The sequence below is a fragment of the Felis catus genome, chromosome A1, assembly GCF_018350175.1.
Source record: "Felis catus isolate Fca126 chromosome A1, F.catus_Fca126_mat1.0, whole genome shotgun sequence".
In the NCBI taxonomy this organism is placed as follows: Eukaryota; Metazoa; Chordata; class Mammalia; order Carnivora; family Felidae; genus Felis; species Felis catus.
Window position 1 is genome coordinate 139,036,681 of NC_058368.1, and position 15,848 is coordinate 139,052,528.

The following is a 15,848-nucleotide window of genomic DNA, read 5'->3' on the forward strand; positions in this document are numbered from 1 at the left end:
TCCCTGTCTCTCTGCCCCTCCTCTGCTCGCTCTCTCTCTCAGAAAATAAAATAGACTAAAAATTTTTTAAAAAAAGATCTTATGACTTTGTCCTTCATTTTGTTAATATGGTGTATCACATTGATTTGCAGGTGTTGAACCATCCCTGCACTTGTGGAATTAATTCCATTTGATCATGGTGTATGGCTCTTTTTATGTATTACTGAATTCAGTTTGCTACTGTTTTGTTGAGCATTTTTGTATTAATGTTCATCAGGGATATTGGCCAGTAATTTTTTTTTCCTTACCTGGTTTTGGTGTCAGGGTAATGCTGGCCCTGGAAAATGAGTTTTGAAGTGTTGTCTCCTCTTCTGTTTTTTGTTTGTTTGTTTTTTGGAAAAGTTTGAGAAGAATTGGTGTTAATTCTTCTTTAAATGGTAGAATTCACTTCTGAAGCCTGGTCCTGAACTTTGGTTTGTCAAGAGGTTTTGGATTAATGATTCAATCTCCTTACTAGTAAGTGGTCTTTTCAGTTTTTCTATTCCAAGATTCAGGTTTTTTAGTATGTATGTTTCCAGGAATGTATCCATTTCTTAGAAGAAATGGATAGTAAAATACTTAGGTTGTCTAATTTGTTAGCTTATAATTGTTCATAGTAGTCTCTTAGCCTTTTTATTTCTGTAGTATCAGTTATGTCTCCTGATTCGTTTCTGACTTTGAACTATTCTTAGGTTAAAATTTTCCCTGGCTTTATACTTGTCAGCTAGAATGATGAATTATGGTACAGTTGGGGGTACCTGGCTGGCTCAGTCAATGGAGTATGCAACTTTTTTTTTTTTTTTTTAAATATATTTATTTTAGAGAGAGAGAGAGAGACAGAGCATGAGCAGGGGAGGGACAGAGAGGGAGACACAGAATCCAAAGCAGGCTCCAGGCCCTGAGCTGTCAGCACAGAGCCTGACACGGGGCTCAAACCCACAAACTGTGAGATCATGACCTGAGCTGAAGTCAGACCCTTAACCAACTGAGCCACCCAGGCACCCCAGGAGTGTGCAACTCTTGATCTCAGGGTTGTGGGTTAAAGCACCACGTTTGATGTAGAGATCGCTTCAAAATATTTAAAGAAAAAATATATATAGTAAAGTCAAGGGCAGTTAGAGGAAATGGCCTGTAATAGAGTTTACTATGGAAACAATCCACTTGAGTGAAAAATGTTCAGGAGATATTCTTTGTGGCTGTGAGTAAAACATTGTTGAGTTTTAAGTTGGGCTCTCATTTATATTTTAATGGTGCTTTTGATCCTTTTTCCCTTCTGTTTATGTACCTTCTAATACTTTTTTTTTAAGGTTTATTTATTATTTCTGAGAGAGGGTGCGCATGCATGGGGGAGGGGCAGAGAGAGGGAGACAGAGGATCTGAAGTGGGCTCTATCCTGACAGCAGAGAGCACAATGTGGGGTTTGACCCATGAAATCCACAAGATCGTGACCTGAGTGGAAGTCGAATGTTTAACTGACTGAGCCACCCAGGCACCCCAAGTGTATTACCTTTTAAAGTGACTATATTTTAGCATAGAAATTATTTTTTATAATACTATATATTTATTAAGTAACTAGTATTTTGTTGTATGAAGTCACTATTCATTTTTAAGTTTATCATTCCAACAAAACCCAGGGTATGGGTACAATGAAGTAAAACATTTTAATTAGATGGCAACAGGGATTTTTTTAAAACTGATCTTTGATCTTAGAAAATATGTTAGAGGTACAGAGGTAACATTATAGGTAGTTTTATTTGCCTTATCTGGTTATGGGTCTACGTTTGGATAATACAACTTTTACTGACTTAATATGTTATAAAAGTAATGCATTAAATTATGAATTTTACTCTCCCTAGGTTTAGAGACCTTTAGCCAGTTAATTTATCAAGATTCTTACGGGACTGTAAGTATGATTATTGTATGTTACTAAAAATTATTGGCTATCCCTTTTACTATAAGAAAAATGTAAAGTTTTTAGCTGTTTATTGCTTCTTGAGTGTTTTTTTCTCTCCAAATGTTTATCTTTTTTGGTAAATGTAAGCTTGACACTTTTTTCTAATCTTTCATCCAGTGCTTGCATAGATACGGTCTTCGCTGAGCTCAAGTCCAGAGAATATTCTAAAAATAAATCAAAATTTTATTTTGTTTTATAGTTCACCATCAATGAATCCGACATTATTGACTCTCCAAGGTTTCCACATAGAGGAATTTTAATTGATACAGCCAGACACTTTCTGCCAGTTAAGAGCATTCTCAAAACTCTGGTAGGTGATTATTATTATTTTTTATCCATTTTCTATTCCAAAGATGTGTGCTTTTATGGTGTTCCTTAATATGGGTTATTTACGCTGTTGTGTAGGTTGAAACAGGGGGATGGTTTGTCATATACTGAAGCACTGAGCTTTCTTCCTTCCCTCCCCTGGAAAGTATATTTCCTCAGCTGAGAAAGCCAGTGTCCTCCACTGAACTTTATTTAAAGTGTCATAGAAAGTTGGCTAGAAGCTGCCAGGGAAATGTTCCAAAGAAATATGGACTTCAGATGGTGAGAGTTGGGGGTGAGGTTGACGGTAGCTATTTTCTCCTGTCTACTTTTTGTTGGTTCATCCGCACGATCATCAATTTGTAAGGGTAGGAAGGTTTTCCTCCCGTGTTTTTCTATACCTTTATTTGATCACTTCTGAACACACCATATTATTAAAAAGGGATTTTTACATTCACACTACTGTCCTGAATTTTATTCTCCAAAAGACATTATTGTCACTCTTATGAAAGAAATAAATGCTTAGTATAAAAAATTCAAACACAGATATGCATAAAATAGATAGTAACCCCATAATTGCATTACCAAAGGTTGACCTAAATTTCTGTGCCCCATTTAGCTCATCTTGCCCTTAAAAATGAATATTAATACACATGACATGACTTTTTTTTAATTTTTTTTTTTTTTAATTTTTTTTCTTAATGTTTTTTATTTATTTTTGAGACAGAGACAGAGCATGGGCGGGGAAGGGGCAGAGAGAGAGGGAGACACAGAATCCAAAGCCGGCTCCAGGCTCTGAGCCGTCAGCACAGAGCCCGACCCGGGGCTCAAACTCACAGACTGTGAGATCATGACCTGAGCCGAAGTCGGACGCTCAACCGACTGAGCCACCCAGGCGCCCCTTTTTTAAAGTTTTTTTTTTTAATGTTTATCTATTTTTGAGAGAAAGAGAGTGAGCAGGGGAGGGGCAGAGAGCGAGAGGGGGAGACACAGAATTTGAAGCAGGCTCCAGGCTCTGAGGTGTGACATGACTTTTTAAAAAACTTAACTGGAATTGCACTTCTCCTACCTTAAAAAACATGTTATGGACATCTTTTTATGAAAGAATATATAAGGTCTGTACCATCTTTTTAAACCGTTGAATATTCCGTTTTTTATACCATGATGTGAGTTTAACCATTCTCATGCTGACGAACATCCAGGTTAATTTATCATAGACAGTACTGTAGAATAAGCATTCTTAAATTTGCACACTTGTCAGGATTTTCCTCTAAGATCAGGAACAAGACAGGGTGTCCACTCTCACCACTTCCATTCAACATAGTACAGGAAGTTCCAGCTGCAGCACTTGGACAAGAAGAAATAAAAGGCATCCAAATCAGTAAGGAAGTAAAACTGCCACAGTTTGCAGATGACATTCTACTATATATAGAAAACTCTAAAGGCTCCACCAAAAACCAATAAATTCAGAACAGTTGTAGTATGGAAAATTAACATTTAGAAATCTATTGCATTTCTATACACTAATAACGAAATAGCAGAAAGGGAAGACAACAATCCTCTTACAGTAGCATCAAAAAGAATAAAATACCTAGAAGTAAACTTAACCAAGGAGGTGAAAGACCTGTATTCTGAAAACCATAAAATGTTGATGAAAGAAACTGAAGACAATGCAAACAAATGGAAAGATACTTCATTCTCATGGATTGTAGGAATTAATATAATTAAAATGTCCATACTACCTAAAGCAATTGACAGATTGATTTCAATCCCTATCAAAATTACCCAAAGCATTTTTCACAGAACTATAGTGAATAATCCTATAATTTGTGTGGGACCACAAAAGACCCTGAAAAGCCAAAACAATCTTTAAAAAGAACAAAGCTGAGAATATAAAAATCCCAGATTTCAAGATATAATAACAAAGCTGCCATGATCACAACAGTATGGTAATGGCACAAAAACAGACACACAAATCCAAGGAACATAAGAGATCCCAGAAATAGGTCGGTTAATCTATAACAAAGAAGCAGAAGGCAAGAATGTACAATGGGGAAGAGACAGTCTTCAAATGGTGCTGGGACAGCTGGACAGCTACATGCAAAAAATGAAATCGGATCGCTGTCTTACACCATACGCAAAAAATAAACTGAAAATGTCATTCTTTTTTTGTGTCTGATACTCCATTGCATGTATGTATGTGCATATACACACAGACCCACAGACACACCACCTTTTCTTTATCCACTCATCTATCAGTGGACACTTGGTTGCTTCCACAGCTTGGCTATTGTAAATAATGCTGGAGTAAACATAGGGGCACATATATATTTTCAAATTAGTGTTTTTGTTTTCTTTGGTTAAATAGCCTTTATTGGAATTACTGGATCATATAGTAAATCTACTTTTAATTTTTTCAAGGAACCTCCATACTCCACAGTGACTGTACCAGTTTACATTACCAGTAACAGTGCACAAGGGTTTTTTTCACATTCTCTATATCCAACACTTATTATTTCTTGTCTTATTTTAGCCATTGTGACAAATGTAGAGAGATAACTCATTGTGGTTTTGACTTGCATTTCACTGATGATGAGTGATGTTGAGCACATTTTAATGTATTGTTGGCCGTCTGTATGTCTTCTTTGGAAAAATATTCAGGGCCTTTGCTCGTTTTTAATTGGATTATATTGGGGTTTTTTGGTTTTGTGTAAGTTGTTACATATTTTGGATATTAACCCCTCCTGGGGTATATTATTTGCAAATGTCTTCTACCATTCAGTAGGTTGCCTTTTTGTTTTGTGGACAGTTTCCTTCACTGTGCAAAAGTTTTATTTTGTTTTTGTTGCCCTTGCCCAAGGAGAACTATCCATTAAAATGTTGCTAAGGCAGGTCACAAAGAGATTACTGCCTAAGTTTTCTTCTAACAGTTTCTTTCATTTTTTTAAACGTTTGTTTATTTTTGAGAGACCATGAGTGGGGCAGGGGCAGGGGCAGAGAGAGAGGGAGGCACAGAATCTGAAGCAGGCTCCAGGCTCTGAGCTGTCAGCACAGAGCCCTATGTGGGGCTCGAACTCTTGAGCCGTGAGATCATGACCTGAGCTGAAGTCGGATGCTTAACCGACTGAGCCACCCAGGTGCCCTTCTTCTAACAGTTTTATGGCTTCAGGTCTCCCATTTAGATTTTTATGGTATGTTGTATGCTATGTTTTTCCGGCCCTTTTTAGTCTGTGTGTTTTTTTAGGTGTGAAGTGAGTCTCTTGTAGACAGGATATAGATGGGTATTGTTTTAGGTTTGTTTTTTGGGGTTTTTTTTGTATTTTTTTCCATTTAGTCATCCTTTGTCTTTTGACTGGAGCATTTAGTCAATTTACATTTAAAGTAATTATAGATATGTATTTATTGCCAGTTTATTCTTTTCTGGTTATTTTTGTTTTTCTCTGTTCCTTTCTTCTTTTGCACTCTTTGTGGTTTGATGCCTTTCTTTAGTGTTAGGCTTGGACTCCTTTCTCTTTATTTTTTTTTTCTGTGTCTGTTGATGGTTGCTTAAGTTCAAACATTCTAAAAGCACTAAAGTTTAACCCCCCCCTCCGTATTTTATGTATATGATGTCATATTTTACATCTGCATGTGTATATCCTTTCACTGATTTTTATAGATAGGATTTTACATCTTTTGTATTTTAACCTCCATACTGGCTTTATTTTTTTGTTTATTTATTTTTGAGACCGAGAGAGACCGAGCATGAACGGGGGAGGGTCAGAGAGAGAGGGAGACACAGAATCCAAAACAGTCTCCAGGCTCTGAGTGGTCAGCACAGAGCCCGATGCGGGGCTCGAACTCACGGACCGCAAGATCATGACCTGAGCCGAAGTTGGCCGCCCAACCGACTGAGCCACCCAGGCGCCCCCATACTGGCTTTATAAATGACTAATCTACCTTTATTATATGTTTGCTTTTACCTGTGAAACTTTTTCCTTTCATAATTATCTTCTGTTTACGGCCTTACCTTTCTACTTAAAATAGTCCCTTTAACATTTCTTTTAAGGCCAGTTTAATGGTAGTGAGCTCCTTTAACTTTTGTTCGCCTTAGAAACTATTTTTCTGAATGAGAACCTTGCTGGGTAGAATGTTCTTGTTTGCAGGTTTTTTCCTCCCAGCACTTGGAATATATCAGGTCACTCCCTTCTGGCCTGCAAAGTTTCTGCTGAAAAATCAGCTAACAGCCTTATAGGGTTTGCCTTGTATGTTACTGTTTTCTCTGTAGCTTTAAAATTCGCTGTCATTATGTTTGCTGCTTCAATTATTACATGTCTTGATCTGGACCTCCTTGGGTTAATCTTGGTAGGAACTTTCTGTGCTTCCTGGATATGGGTGTCTGTTTACTCCCCCAGATAAGTTTTCACCTGTTATTTCTTCAGATAAGTTTTTACTCCCTTCTCTCTTCTCCTGGGATTCCTCTAATTCAAATGTTATTACACGTGATGTCATCTGGATCCCCTTAAGCTGTTCTCGTTTTATATTAGAATTTTTTTCTTTTTGCTGATGATCTTGGTTGCTTTCCATTACTGTGTCTTGTAGATTACTGATGTGTTCTTTTGCATCCTCTAACCTGTTTCTTCTAATTTTTTTTTTTTTAATTTCAGTTACTAAATTCTTTATCTGTTCTTTCATTATTTTCTATCTCTTTATTGACATTCTGAGTTTATCCACTCTTTTTCAAGTCTGAGTATCTTTATGACCATTACTTTGTTTTATTTGTTTATTTAAATTCCAGGAGGTTAATGTATAGTGGAATATTAGTTTCAGGTATGACCATTACTTCCAATTCTGTATCAGGTGTATTGCTTTTCTGTTTCATTGAACTCTGTTGCTAGGATTTTTGTCCTTTTCATTTGGGACCTGTTCTTCTGTCTTCTCATCTTGTCTCTCTGTTTTTATGAATTATGGAGGTCTGCTGTGTCTCCTGGTCTTGGAAGTAGTGACCTTATGTAGAAGAGGTGTTTTGGTGCCCTGTAGCAGTGTTCCTGGTCACTAGAATCTGGTGTTCCAGGGATGTCTCCTTTGTAGGTTGCATGTGCCTTGTTGCGGTTGAGCTGTGTTTGCCTTTAGCCCATTTGACTCTAATGACCCATGTTGCCTGCTTTGAGTACAGCACGCAGGGTTTGGTCCCTGCACTGTTGAAGGGCCTGAGTCCACTGTGGGCTCAGAGGGGGTGGGGGGGTGGGCAGCAGTCAAACTAGTCTGGACTTAGCCTCTCTGCTGCAGTTGTGGGAGCACCTCCCAGCAGGACTTGTTCCTGAGAAGCCAGCTAAAAGGCTCAGCTGCTGGAACTGCAGGCATGTTGGTATATGGGGTTATTCTCCTCCTCTCCACGGGGGGGGGGGGGGGGGGCAGGAGGCACTTTGAATGAGGCGGGGCCCGGGGTGTTAGCAAAGCAGGTGAGGTGTTTGGTGTTAGCTATCTAGGTGTGGGGAGAAGAGAAATGATTGGTGCCTGCCACCACTTTGATTCTTAGAGAAGGTCTCCTCAAGATCCCTGCTCTTCCGGTGCATGTTCTGAGATTAGTAAATAAATCTCCTTTACCATACCCAGGCATTTTACGAACTGCTGCTTCTGTGCTGTGTGGGTGGTTATTTATTATGTTCGCTGTTTAAGGGCAGAGACTTTGTTTCCTGTTGCCCTCTGGCTCTTGGAGGTAAGTGCACTGATTTTAAAAGTCCCACTGGTTTTCAAAGCCAGATGTCATGGAGACACATCTTCTCAGTGCAAGTCCCCAGTATCTTGGGTGTCTGGTGTGGGGGCTCATGTCTCTGTGCATCTGATGTCCCTCTTGCTTGTGGTTAGTCTCACCAGGGTTTTGGTTCCCAACCATATCTCCATTCCTCTGTTTCAGTGTGGCCTTCGCTCTTTGATTAACTGTGGAAGGTCTGTTCTGCCAGTCTTTAGTATTAGTTGTCCAGATATAACTGTTAAGATATCTTGTTATGTCAATGGGACAAGGTGAACTTGGGATCTTCCTACTGTATCTTCTACCTGACCTCTACATTTTTATCTGATTCTATTTCTTATCTATATCAGGGGTTGGCAAACTAGAGCCCAAGGGCCAAATCCAGTTTGTATTTGTTTCTGCTAATGAAGTTTTACTGGAACACAGCCACATCCATTTGTTTACATTTTATCTTGCTCTACAGCTGCAGGATCAGTTGTGACAGAAACATGTGGGTCATAAAACCAAGGTACTTACTGTCTGGCCCTTCATGAAAAAAGTTTGCAAGCCCCTGGTCTTTATTGAGGCACTCCTTCCTCTGATGGTAAAAATCTTGCCATTATGCACTAGAGAACTTTTACTCTTTTGCCTAATTGCCTGTAGGTAGGTAAGCTATTTCCCATATGCATCAGCAAATCCTTTCAGTCTTGATGGAGAAAAGAGGCTTTAAGTTTTAATTAGCTGGTAGGGCAAACAAATCTACCCTTTTACTATTTTTATCTTTTTTCAATAGTCTGTTTATATTTTATATAACTAATACATTGTTTATTCCTCTAGAACATCAATAAAATTGATAGCAATTTCCCCAAAAATTCCTGAGAATTTTGTATTTGTATACCAAGTTTCTTTGATTGCTAAAGAAGGGATAGCACTCAAATGTCAGAATTGTGATGAATTCTGTAAATGACTTTTTTCTGTGGGAATTGTAAGTCCTGATACTTAAATACTCCATTTTTCCCCCTGCTGTGTTCCCAAAAATGAACATTTTCTGTTCTAGGCCAATGCCTAAACTCACAAGAATTGAATTGGAATTCACAAGATGACTACCTTTTCCTAGAACAAAGTTAGAGCTCCCTGTTTAGAATAAATACAGATGCTGAATAGGCTTTTTAAAAAGTGACATACCAGGGGCGCCTGGGTGGCTCAGTCAGTTAAGCGTCCGACTTCGGCTCAGGTCATGATCTCACAGTCTGTGAGTTCGAGCCCTGCATCGGGCTCTGTGCTGACAGCTCAGAGCCTGGAGCCTGTTTCGGATTCTGTGTCTCCCTCTCTCTCTGACCCTCCCCCGTTCATGCTCTGTCTCTCCCTGTCTCAAAAATAAGTAAACATTAAAAAAAATAAAATAAAAGTGACATACCATATAATTTATACTTCTTTCTCGTTCTTGCTTTGCTGAAAAAGTAACTTATTTTTAAATTTTTATTTACTTATTTTTGAGATACAGCGTGCAGGAAGAGTAGGGAGAGAGAATCCCAAGCAGACTCTGTGCTGTCAGCGCAGAGCCCCACACAAGACTTGAACTCACGAACTGTGAGATCGTGACCTGAGCGGAAACCAAGAGTTGGATGCCTAACCAACTGAGCCACCCAGGCGCTCCTGAAAAAGAATTTTTTTTGATGGCTTATTTATTTTTGAGAGAGAGCGAGCAAGCGAGGGGAGGGCAGAGAGAAGGGGACAGGATCTGAAGCAGGCTCTACACCGACAGCAGAGACCCCAGTGCAGGGCTCAAACTCAAAAACCATGAGATGATGACCTGAGCTGAAGTCGGACACTTAACCGACTGAGCCACTCAGGCGCCCCTAAAACGAAGTAGACACACTGGAGACAATACTGAATGTAGATAAGTAAGTTGGGTTGTGTGTGTATTATATCTGTGGTATGTTAATTTTTTAACATGTTTGCTTGCAGGATGCCATGGCTTTTAATAAATTTAATGTTCTCCACTGGCACATAGTTGATGACCAGTCTTTCCCTTATCAGAGTGTCACTTTTCCTGAGTTAAGCAACAAAGTGAGTAATTCATGTTATTGTAGTCTGTCTTCAAAAATGTTTGTATGATTTCATTAGAACTTTTGAGCTTAAATGTTTTTTCTTATGGATGGAATTAAAATATAAAAGTTACATGTTTGTGGTTTAAAAACTTCTTTAATAGGCCGTGGCTTAGCAATTTAGATCCATAAAACTTTTTATAATGGTTAAGTTACTGTAAATAAGTGATGTCTAGTAGTTATATAAATAAAATTTTAAAAACTTAAATGAATGTAGGAGACCTGAAGCATTCATAACTAATAGAAGGTTAAGTATTTTTATCGCCTAATGTGGAGTTGTTACCGGATACTGTAAATGATTTCTTTCTGAAAAACTACATCGAGAATTTTAGAGATGAGAGCTTGTTAGCAAATAATCGCTGTCTCAGAAGTGTTCAAATTGTATTATAAATCAGTGGAGGTGGGAGCAAGCCCATGTCATCTTATTTAATCTCCCTGTAATACAGAGAGACTGACATCCTTATCTGTAGTCGCAATTAGGAAGGGACAAAACCAGGACTCTAAATGTCCTCTATCCACAGTACCCAAGCTCTCTCCAATGTTATGATGTAGTATAGGTTGAAATGTTACTGGCACTCACGTTTTTGTTTGCTTTTGTTTTACTTTTTATTACAGAAAAAATTTCACACATACACAGAAGTAAACATACAAGACAGAGATTTCCATGTCTTTGTCACCCAACTTCAGTAATCAGAACTTGGCCAATCTTGTATCACTTACGCTCACCCTCCCTTCCTACCATATTTTAAAGAAAACCCCAGACACCACATCACATTTGTAAAAAGGTCTTTCTTTAAAAACAATAACAACAAACCCATAATATACTATTGCAGCTGAAAAGTTAACAGTAATCCAGCTAATCAATCATTATTTATATTTCTCCAAGTGTTTTACCTTGTTTTAATGAACAAAATCTTATTTGTAATGGCATGCAAATGAGTTCCATACATTGTGGTCAGTTAGTGTGTCCATTGTCTTGGTGTTATAGGTATCTACCCCGCCCATCTATTTTTTTTGTAATTTGCCATTTTTGTTAAACTAAATCATTTGTCTAGTTCCCAAAGTCTGGGTTTTGCTGATTGCATTCTCATATTGTCAGTTATCCTCCTGTCCTGTATTTACTATGAATAGATCTGATCTTGATTAGATACAAATTTGGGGGAGTGAGACAGGATTACTTTTTAGGAGTTGAGCATTTACATTTATGTATAAATTTAGATATAGGTTATAATTTATATGTAATATTTACATATTTATGCCTTGAGAAATGTGCTTTACGCTAACACCTTTAATCAACTTTTAGTTACAACCCAAGTGTAACCTATAAAGGGATTGAGGGTAATCTTAAAAAAAAAAAAAATCAAGTCCCTTATCAGAATATGTCTGGGGGAATTTTTAAAGCTGATAGTAATTAAAATGACTTCGAAAGGCAACAGCTCAGCTTTGTAATAGTGTGTGAATTTTTATTCTAAAATTGACAAGGGGAGTGTATTTTCCATTTTCACAAGTTTGACTTTGGAGTCAGACATTTTATTTGTATTTTGTTGTATGGTTACATGAGGTTGAAATAGCATGAGGATAGATGTTCCTGAACCAAAAGGAACTAGAAGAGATAGTTCTATTAGTAAATCTGGAATTAACCCACAGTGTGCTGAGAGCTGATAAGATACGGTAAATCATTTAAATGGCTGGCTCAGTCGGTAGACCATGCAGCTCTTGATCTTGGGGTAGTGAGTTCAAGCCCCACACTGGGCGTAGAGCTTCCTTGTGAATGAATGAATGAATAAAAGTGGGGATTAAAGAAAAAAAAAATGAGTCCTTCACCACCACACCGGACCGTTTAATACATTGTTACACAAGAAAAATCACCTATCACTATGCAAACAGAACTGTTAAGAGTATCCTGGACAAACCCATTTCATACATTTTAATAAATACGGCTTTACAGGGCAGCTATTCTCTGTCTCATGTTTATACACCAAACGATGTCCATACGGTGATTGAATATGCCAGATTACGAGGGATTCGAGTCATACCAGAATTTGATAGCCCTGGACATACACAGTCTTGGGGAAAAGGTAAGGAGTGTCATTTTTAAGTTGCAAAGAGTGAATACCTGAGGTCCTTCCTGCATTTTTTTTTTTAATGTTGATATTTTTGAGAGAGTGCACGTGGGGGACGGGCAGAGAGAGAGGAAGAAAATCCCAAGCAGGCTCCATGCTATCAGCACAGAGCCTGACTTGAGGCTCGAACTCACAAACCATAAGATCATGACATGAGCTGAAATCAAGAGTTGGACACTTAACTGAGCCACCCAGGTGTCCCTGTTCATTTTGTTCTTAATACCTTGTGGTTTGCACAAGGGTAGCACTATTGACAGATGGAATTCAGTTATTATGTGTCTGTTGTGAGCAAGTCACTGCCTAAAGTATGGAAAAAAACAAAAAGTCTAAAGGAAAAATTACAAGTAGAACATGCTAATTGAATGTAAGAAATAGTTTCCTGGATAACACTAAAAATGCTTTTGAGAGATCAAAGAATATATTCATGTTTCTGGTAAAGGGAATAACATGAGGAAGGGCATTAGCTGGAGTGTAGTGCAGCCAAGAGTAGGAAGCATTATAGGGTGGTTAAGAACTGAGTCTTGAGCCACACTGTCTGGGTTTGAATCCTACTTCTGCCTTTTATAAACTGAGTGACCTTGATCAAGTTGTAGAATGTCTCATCCTCAGTTTCCCCATCTCTAAAATGTAGTAACTATCATATAAGTTTTTGAGGGTTAAATAACATGTAACACAGCACCTGGCATTTATAATTGTTCAGTACTATTAGGGTAGATATGGAGGATATTGAGAAATCAGTCCGGTGAAGTACAGTGTGGAGGGCCTTGGGTGAGGAATGTGGGCTCCATCAGGACTCATGGGAACCACACTTCAGGAAAACCTATGTGATGAAGTGGTCGACTGGAAGGGGAAGGAGATGAAGTCCTAGACCAGAATGGTGTTAATGGGAATGGAAAATAATGTACAGAACTGAGAGACATCCCTAGGACTTGGCAACTGATCAACCTTGAGAGAAGAAGGAAAACTTAAAGAGGAGGAAGATGGTAAACGTTTACCAGGACACAGTAATCAGGAGCAGCTACTGAAGGAGCTTACAGAACAGAGAATCTCGCTTTTGTTAGATGGTATTTGAAGTGCAGCTGGCATATCTAATTGTGTTGAGCAGGGAATCTGAAATATGGATTGAAACTTAGGAAAAAGGGCTTGGGTGAGGTCAAGATTTGTTAGTTCCAAATAAACGAGATATCTGAAATGGATAAAATAGGGTGAGGAAAGGGAAACAGAGGTACAGAGGACAGGATTCAAGAAACAACTGCTCATAAGGTTATCTTTTTCTGTAAAAATTCTCTTACAGCTTCAACAAAATAGAGTATAATCACATGCAGAGTGATGTCTTTGTGATTAAAATACTTCTTCTTCCAGGTCAGAAAGACCTCCTGACTCCATGTTACAATGAACATAAGCAGTCTGGGACCTTTGGACCTATAAACCCTATTCTGAATTCAACTTATAACTTCCTGTCTCAGTTTTTCAAAGAAGTTAGTATGGTGTTTCCAGATCACTTTGTTCACTTGGGAGGAGATGAAGTGGAATTTCAATGTTGGTATGACAATTCTTTAAAAGCCTTACTTTTTTAACCATTGCATTCGAAGTAGATATTAGAGGTTTCCACGTGAAAAAGGAAGATTTGGGAAAGATCTCTGCTTGCTAGGTTTTAAGTTAGCAACATAACTTGAGAATAAAAGCTTTTAGGAAGGAGAATAAAGACGTGAAAGACCATGGGGACTGGAAACAGACTACAGTGAACAGGAACAGCTTTAGTGAAAAGGCAGTGATTAGGTGGGGGAGATTTTTCTCAAATAAAAATCCTTGGCGGGGCGCCTGCGTGGCTCAGTCAGTTGAGTATCTGACTTGGTTTTGGCTCAGGTCATGAGCTCTGCGCTGACAGCATGGAGCCTGCTTGGGATTCTCTCTCTCTGCCCCTCCCCTGCTCACACACACACTGTCAGAATTAAATAAAACATTTAAACAAAAATCCTCTGCAAATAGCCTTAGTTGGAGGAGAGAGGTGGGGAGAGCTATTTTCACAAGTAACCAGCTTCTGGAAAAAATTATTTGTAATGAAAAACCTGGGTAACTCATAATAAAGTTTTTAGGCTTATTTTCTGTCTACAAACTTTAATAGAGATCTATGCTGCTTTACATAGATTTGGTTGTTCAAACTTTTAATGTAGTTTTAATCACTGTTTTTTGTTAAAGGGAGTCTAATCCAGAAATCCAGGGTTTCATGAAGCAGAAAGGTTTTGGCAAAGATTTTAGAAGACTAGAATCTTTCTACCTTCAAAAGTAAGTTACTTATAAGCCTCCTCTATTTTTATTTCATGTGTGATTTTTGTAAAAGTTTTAGCTATTTAGTACTCTTTTTTCATTTTCTCTCTACCCCTTGTGAAAGTATGGATATTATATATAGAGATATATAGATAGTACCCCTTGTCAAAGATCTATATAATAATATAGATATTATATATATATAGATAGATATCTATATCTATCTATATATATAGATATTATACCTTGTTGGACAAAGTGAAAAATCAAGAAGGAAGCAGTATGCACTGCTTTCTTTAAATCACTGACATTATGACGAAGACTTTTGCATTAAATGATGAAATAATGTTGAGTAGTCTTCTGTTCAAAGAATTCAGTTCAAAGCCCTGCTTTGCCTGTGAAGTCTTCATCACCATCCAGCCTGTGGAATTCATTCCCTTTGGTCAACTCCAGGAGCATTCTTCTACTTTAGATCTCTTATGTCCAGTATGATAGCACAGCCACATGTGGCTGTTTATACTTACACTGGAGAAAATTTAAAGGGGCAGGTAGTAAATATTTTAGGCTTCATGGGCCCCACAGTTGCATAGTATTCTTGTTTTAAAACAATATTTACAAGTGTAAAAACCATCCTTAGCTCATGAGCCATACAAAAACAGGCCGTAGGCTGTAGTTTGCTAACTCTTATATTAGACAAGCCCAGATTCAAGCCTTTCCCTATTTTGCTTTTTGTGTAGTACATTCTAATTTTCTAATCCTGCACAATACCTGGAATTGTCTAGAGACTAGGAAACATTTGTGGACTAACTGCCAGGATTTTAGAGTTTATTCTAAGATACTCAAGAAATAACCAGAGATGGTGGTTTGTATATTACTTGAATTGCCATGTCTTCCCCACCTGGAGATGTACGTAGCACATTCATTCAGCAGATGACTTTTAAACCCCTCTGCTGTGTGATGTCCCCAGCCATGTGCTGGAAAGCAGGAACCACATTGGGTCACGATCCAACTTGAGCAGGTTCTGCTTTAAAGCTGTGCTATAGTGCAAGGCACCTCTCAACATGGTAGTCCTTCACAGAAACCCTGCATGCTTTAAATATACTGTTAAGCTTGTGATCTGAAATTTTTTTTTTTCCCCAATGGTAGGCTTTTGGGTATTGTTTCAACTGTAAAGAAGGGATCCATAGTCTGGCAAGAGGTTTTTGATGATCACGTGAAGGTGAGAAGTATGAAGACTGCATTTGATTCTGATAATACGAGACACTTACTATTTTAACATCTTGGAAGGAAGGAACCCTAATGAAGTTGTCCCCAACATTATGGGGAAATTAGCTTACCTTTTAGTTTAAACTTTTGTTAGG

General features: G+C 38.1%; 2 protein-coding genes across 5 annotated transcripts in view; one reads left to right on the top strand and one right to left on the bottom strand.

Moving 5' to 3' along the window:
• HEXB (hexosaminidase subunit beta) overlaps positions 1–15,848 on the top strand; it is a 46,723-nt gene that overhangs the window by 27,663 nt on the left and 3,212 nt on the right. For both annotated transcript variants that reach the window (XM_045038645.1, NM_001009333.2), the window contains 7 exon segments: positions 1,875–1,921; positions 2,172–2,282; positions 9,957–10,058; positions 12,045–12,174; positions 13,582–13,762; positions 14,419–14,505; positions 15,634–15,706. In XM_045038645.1, coding sequence (XP_044894580.1) covers positions 1,875–1,921; positions 2,172–2,282; positions 9,957–10,058; positions 12,045–12,174; positions 13,582–13,762; positions 14,419–14,505; positions 15,634–15,706 — 731 coding nt within the window.
• Positions 1–15,848, bottom strand: part of GFM2 (GTP dependent ribosome recycling factor mitochondrial 2) — an 86,789-nt gene that overhangs the window by 8,467 nt on the left and 62,474 nt on the right. The window contains exon 22 of one of the 3 annotated variants that reach the window (XM_045062068.1): positions 10,684–15,012. The exons of the other annotated variants lie outside the window; for them this stretch is intronic. The gene's annotated coding sequence lies outside the window, so the exon portion shown is untranslated. Of the gene's footprint in view, positions 1–10,683; positions 15,013–15,848 lie in introns of those variants that run through there. 3 annotated transcript variants of the gene reach the window in all.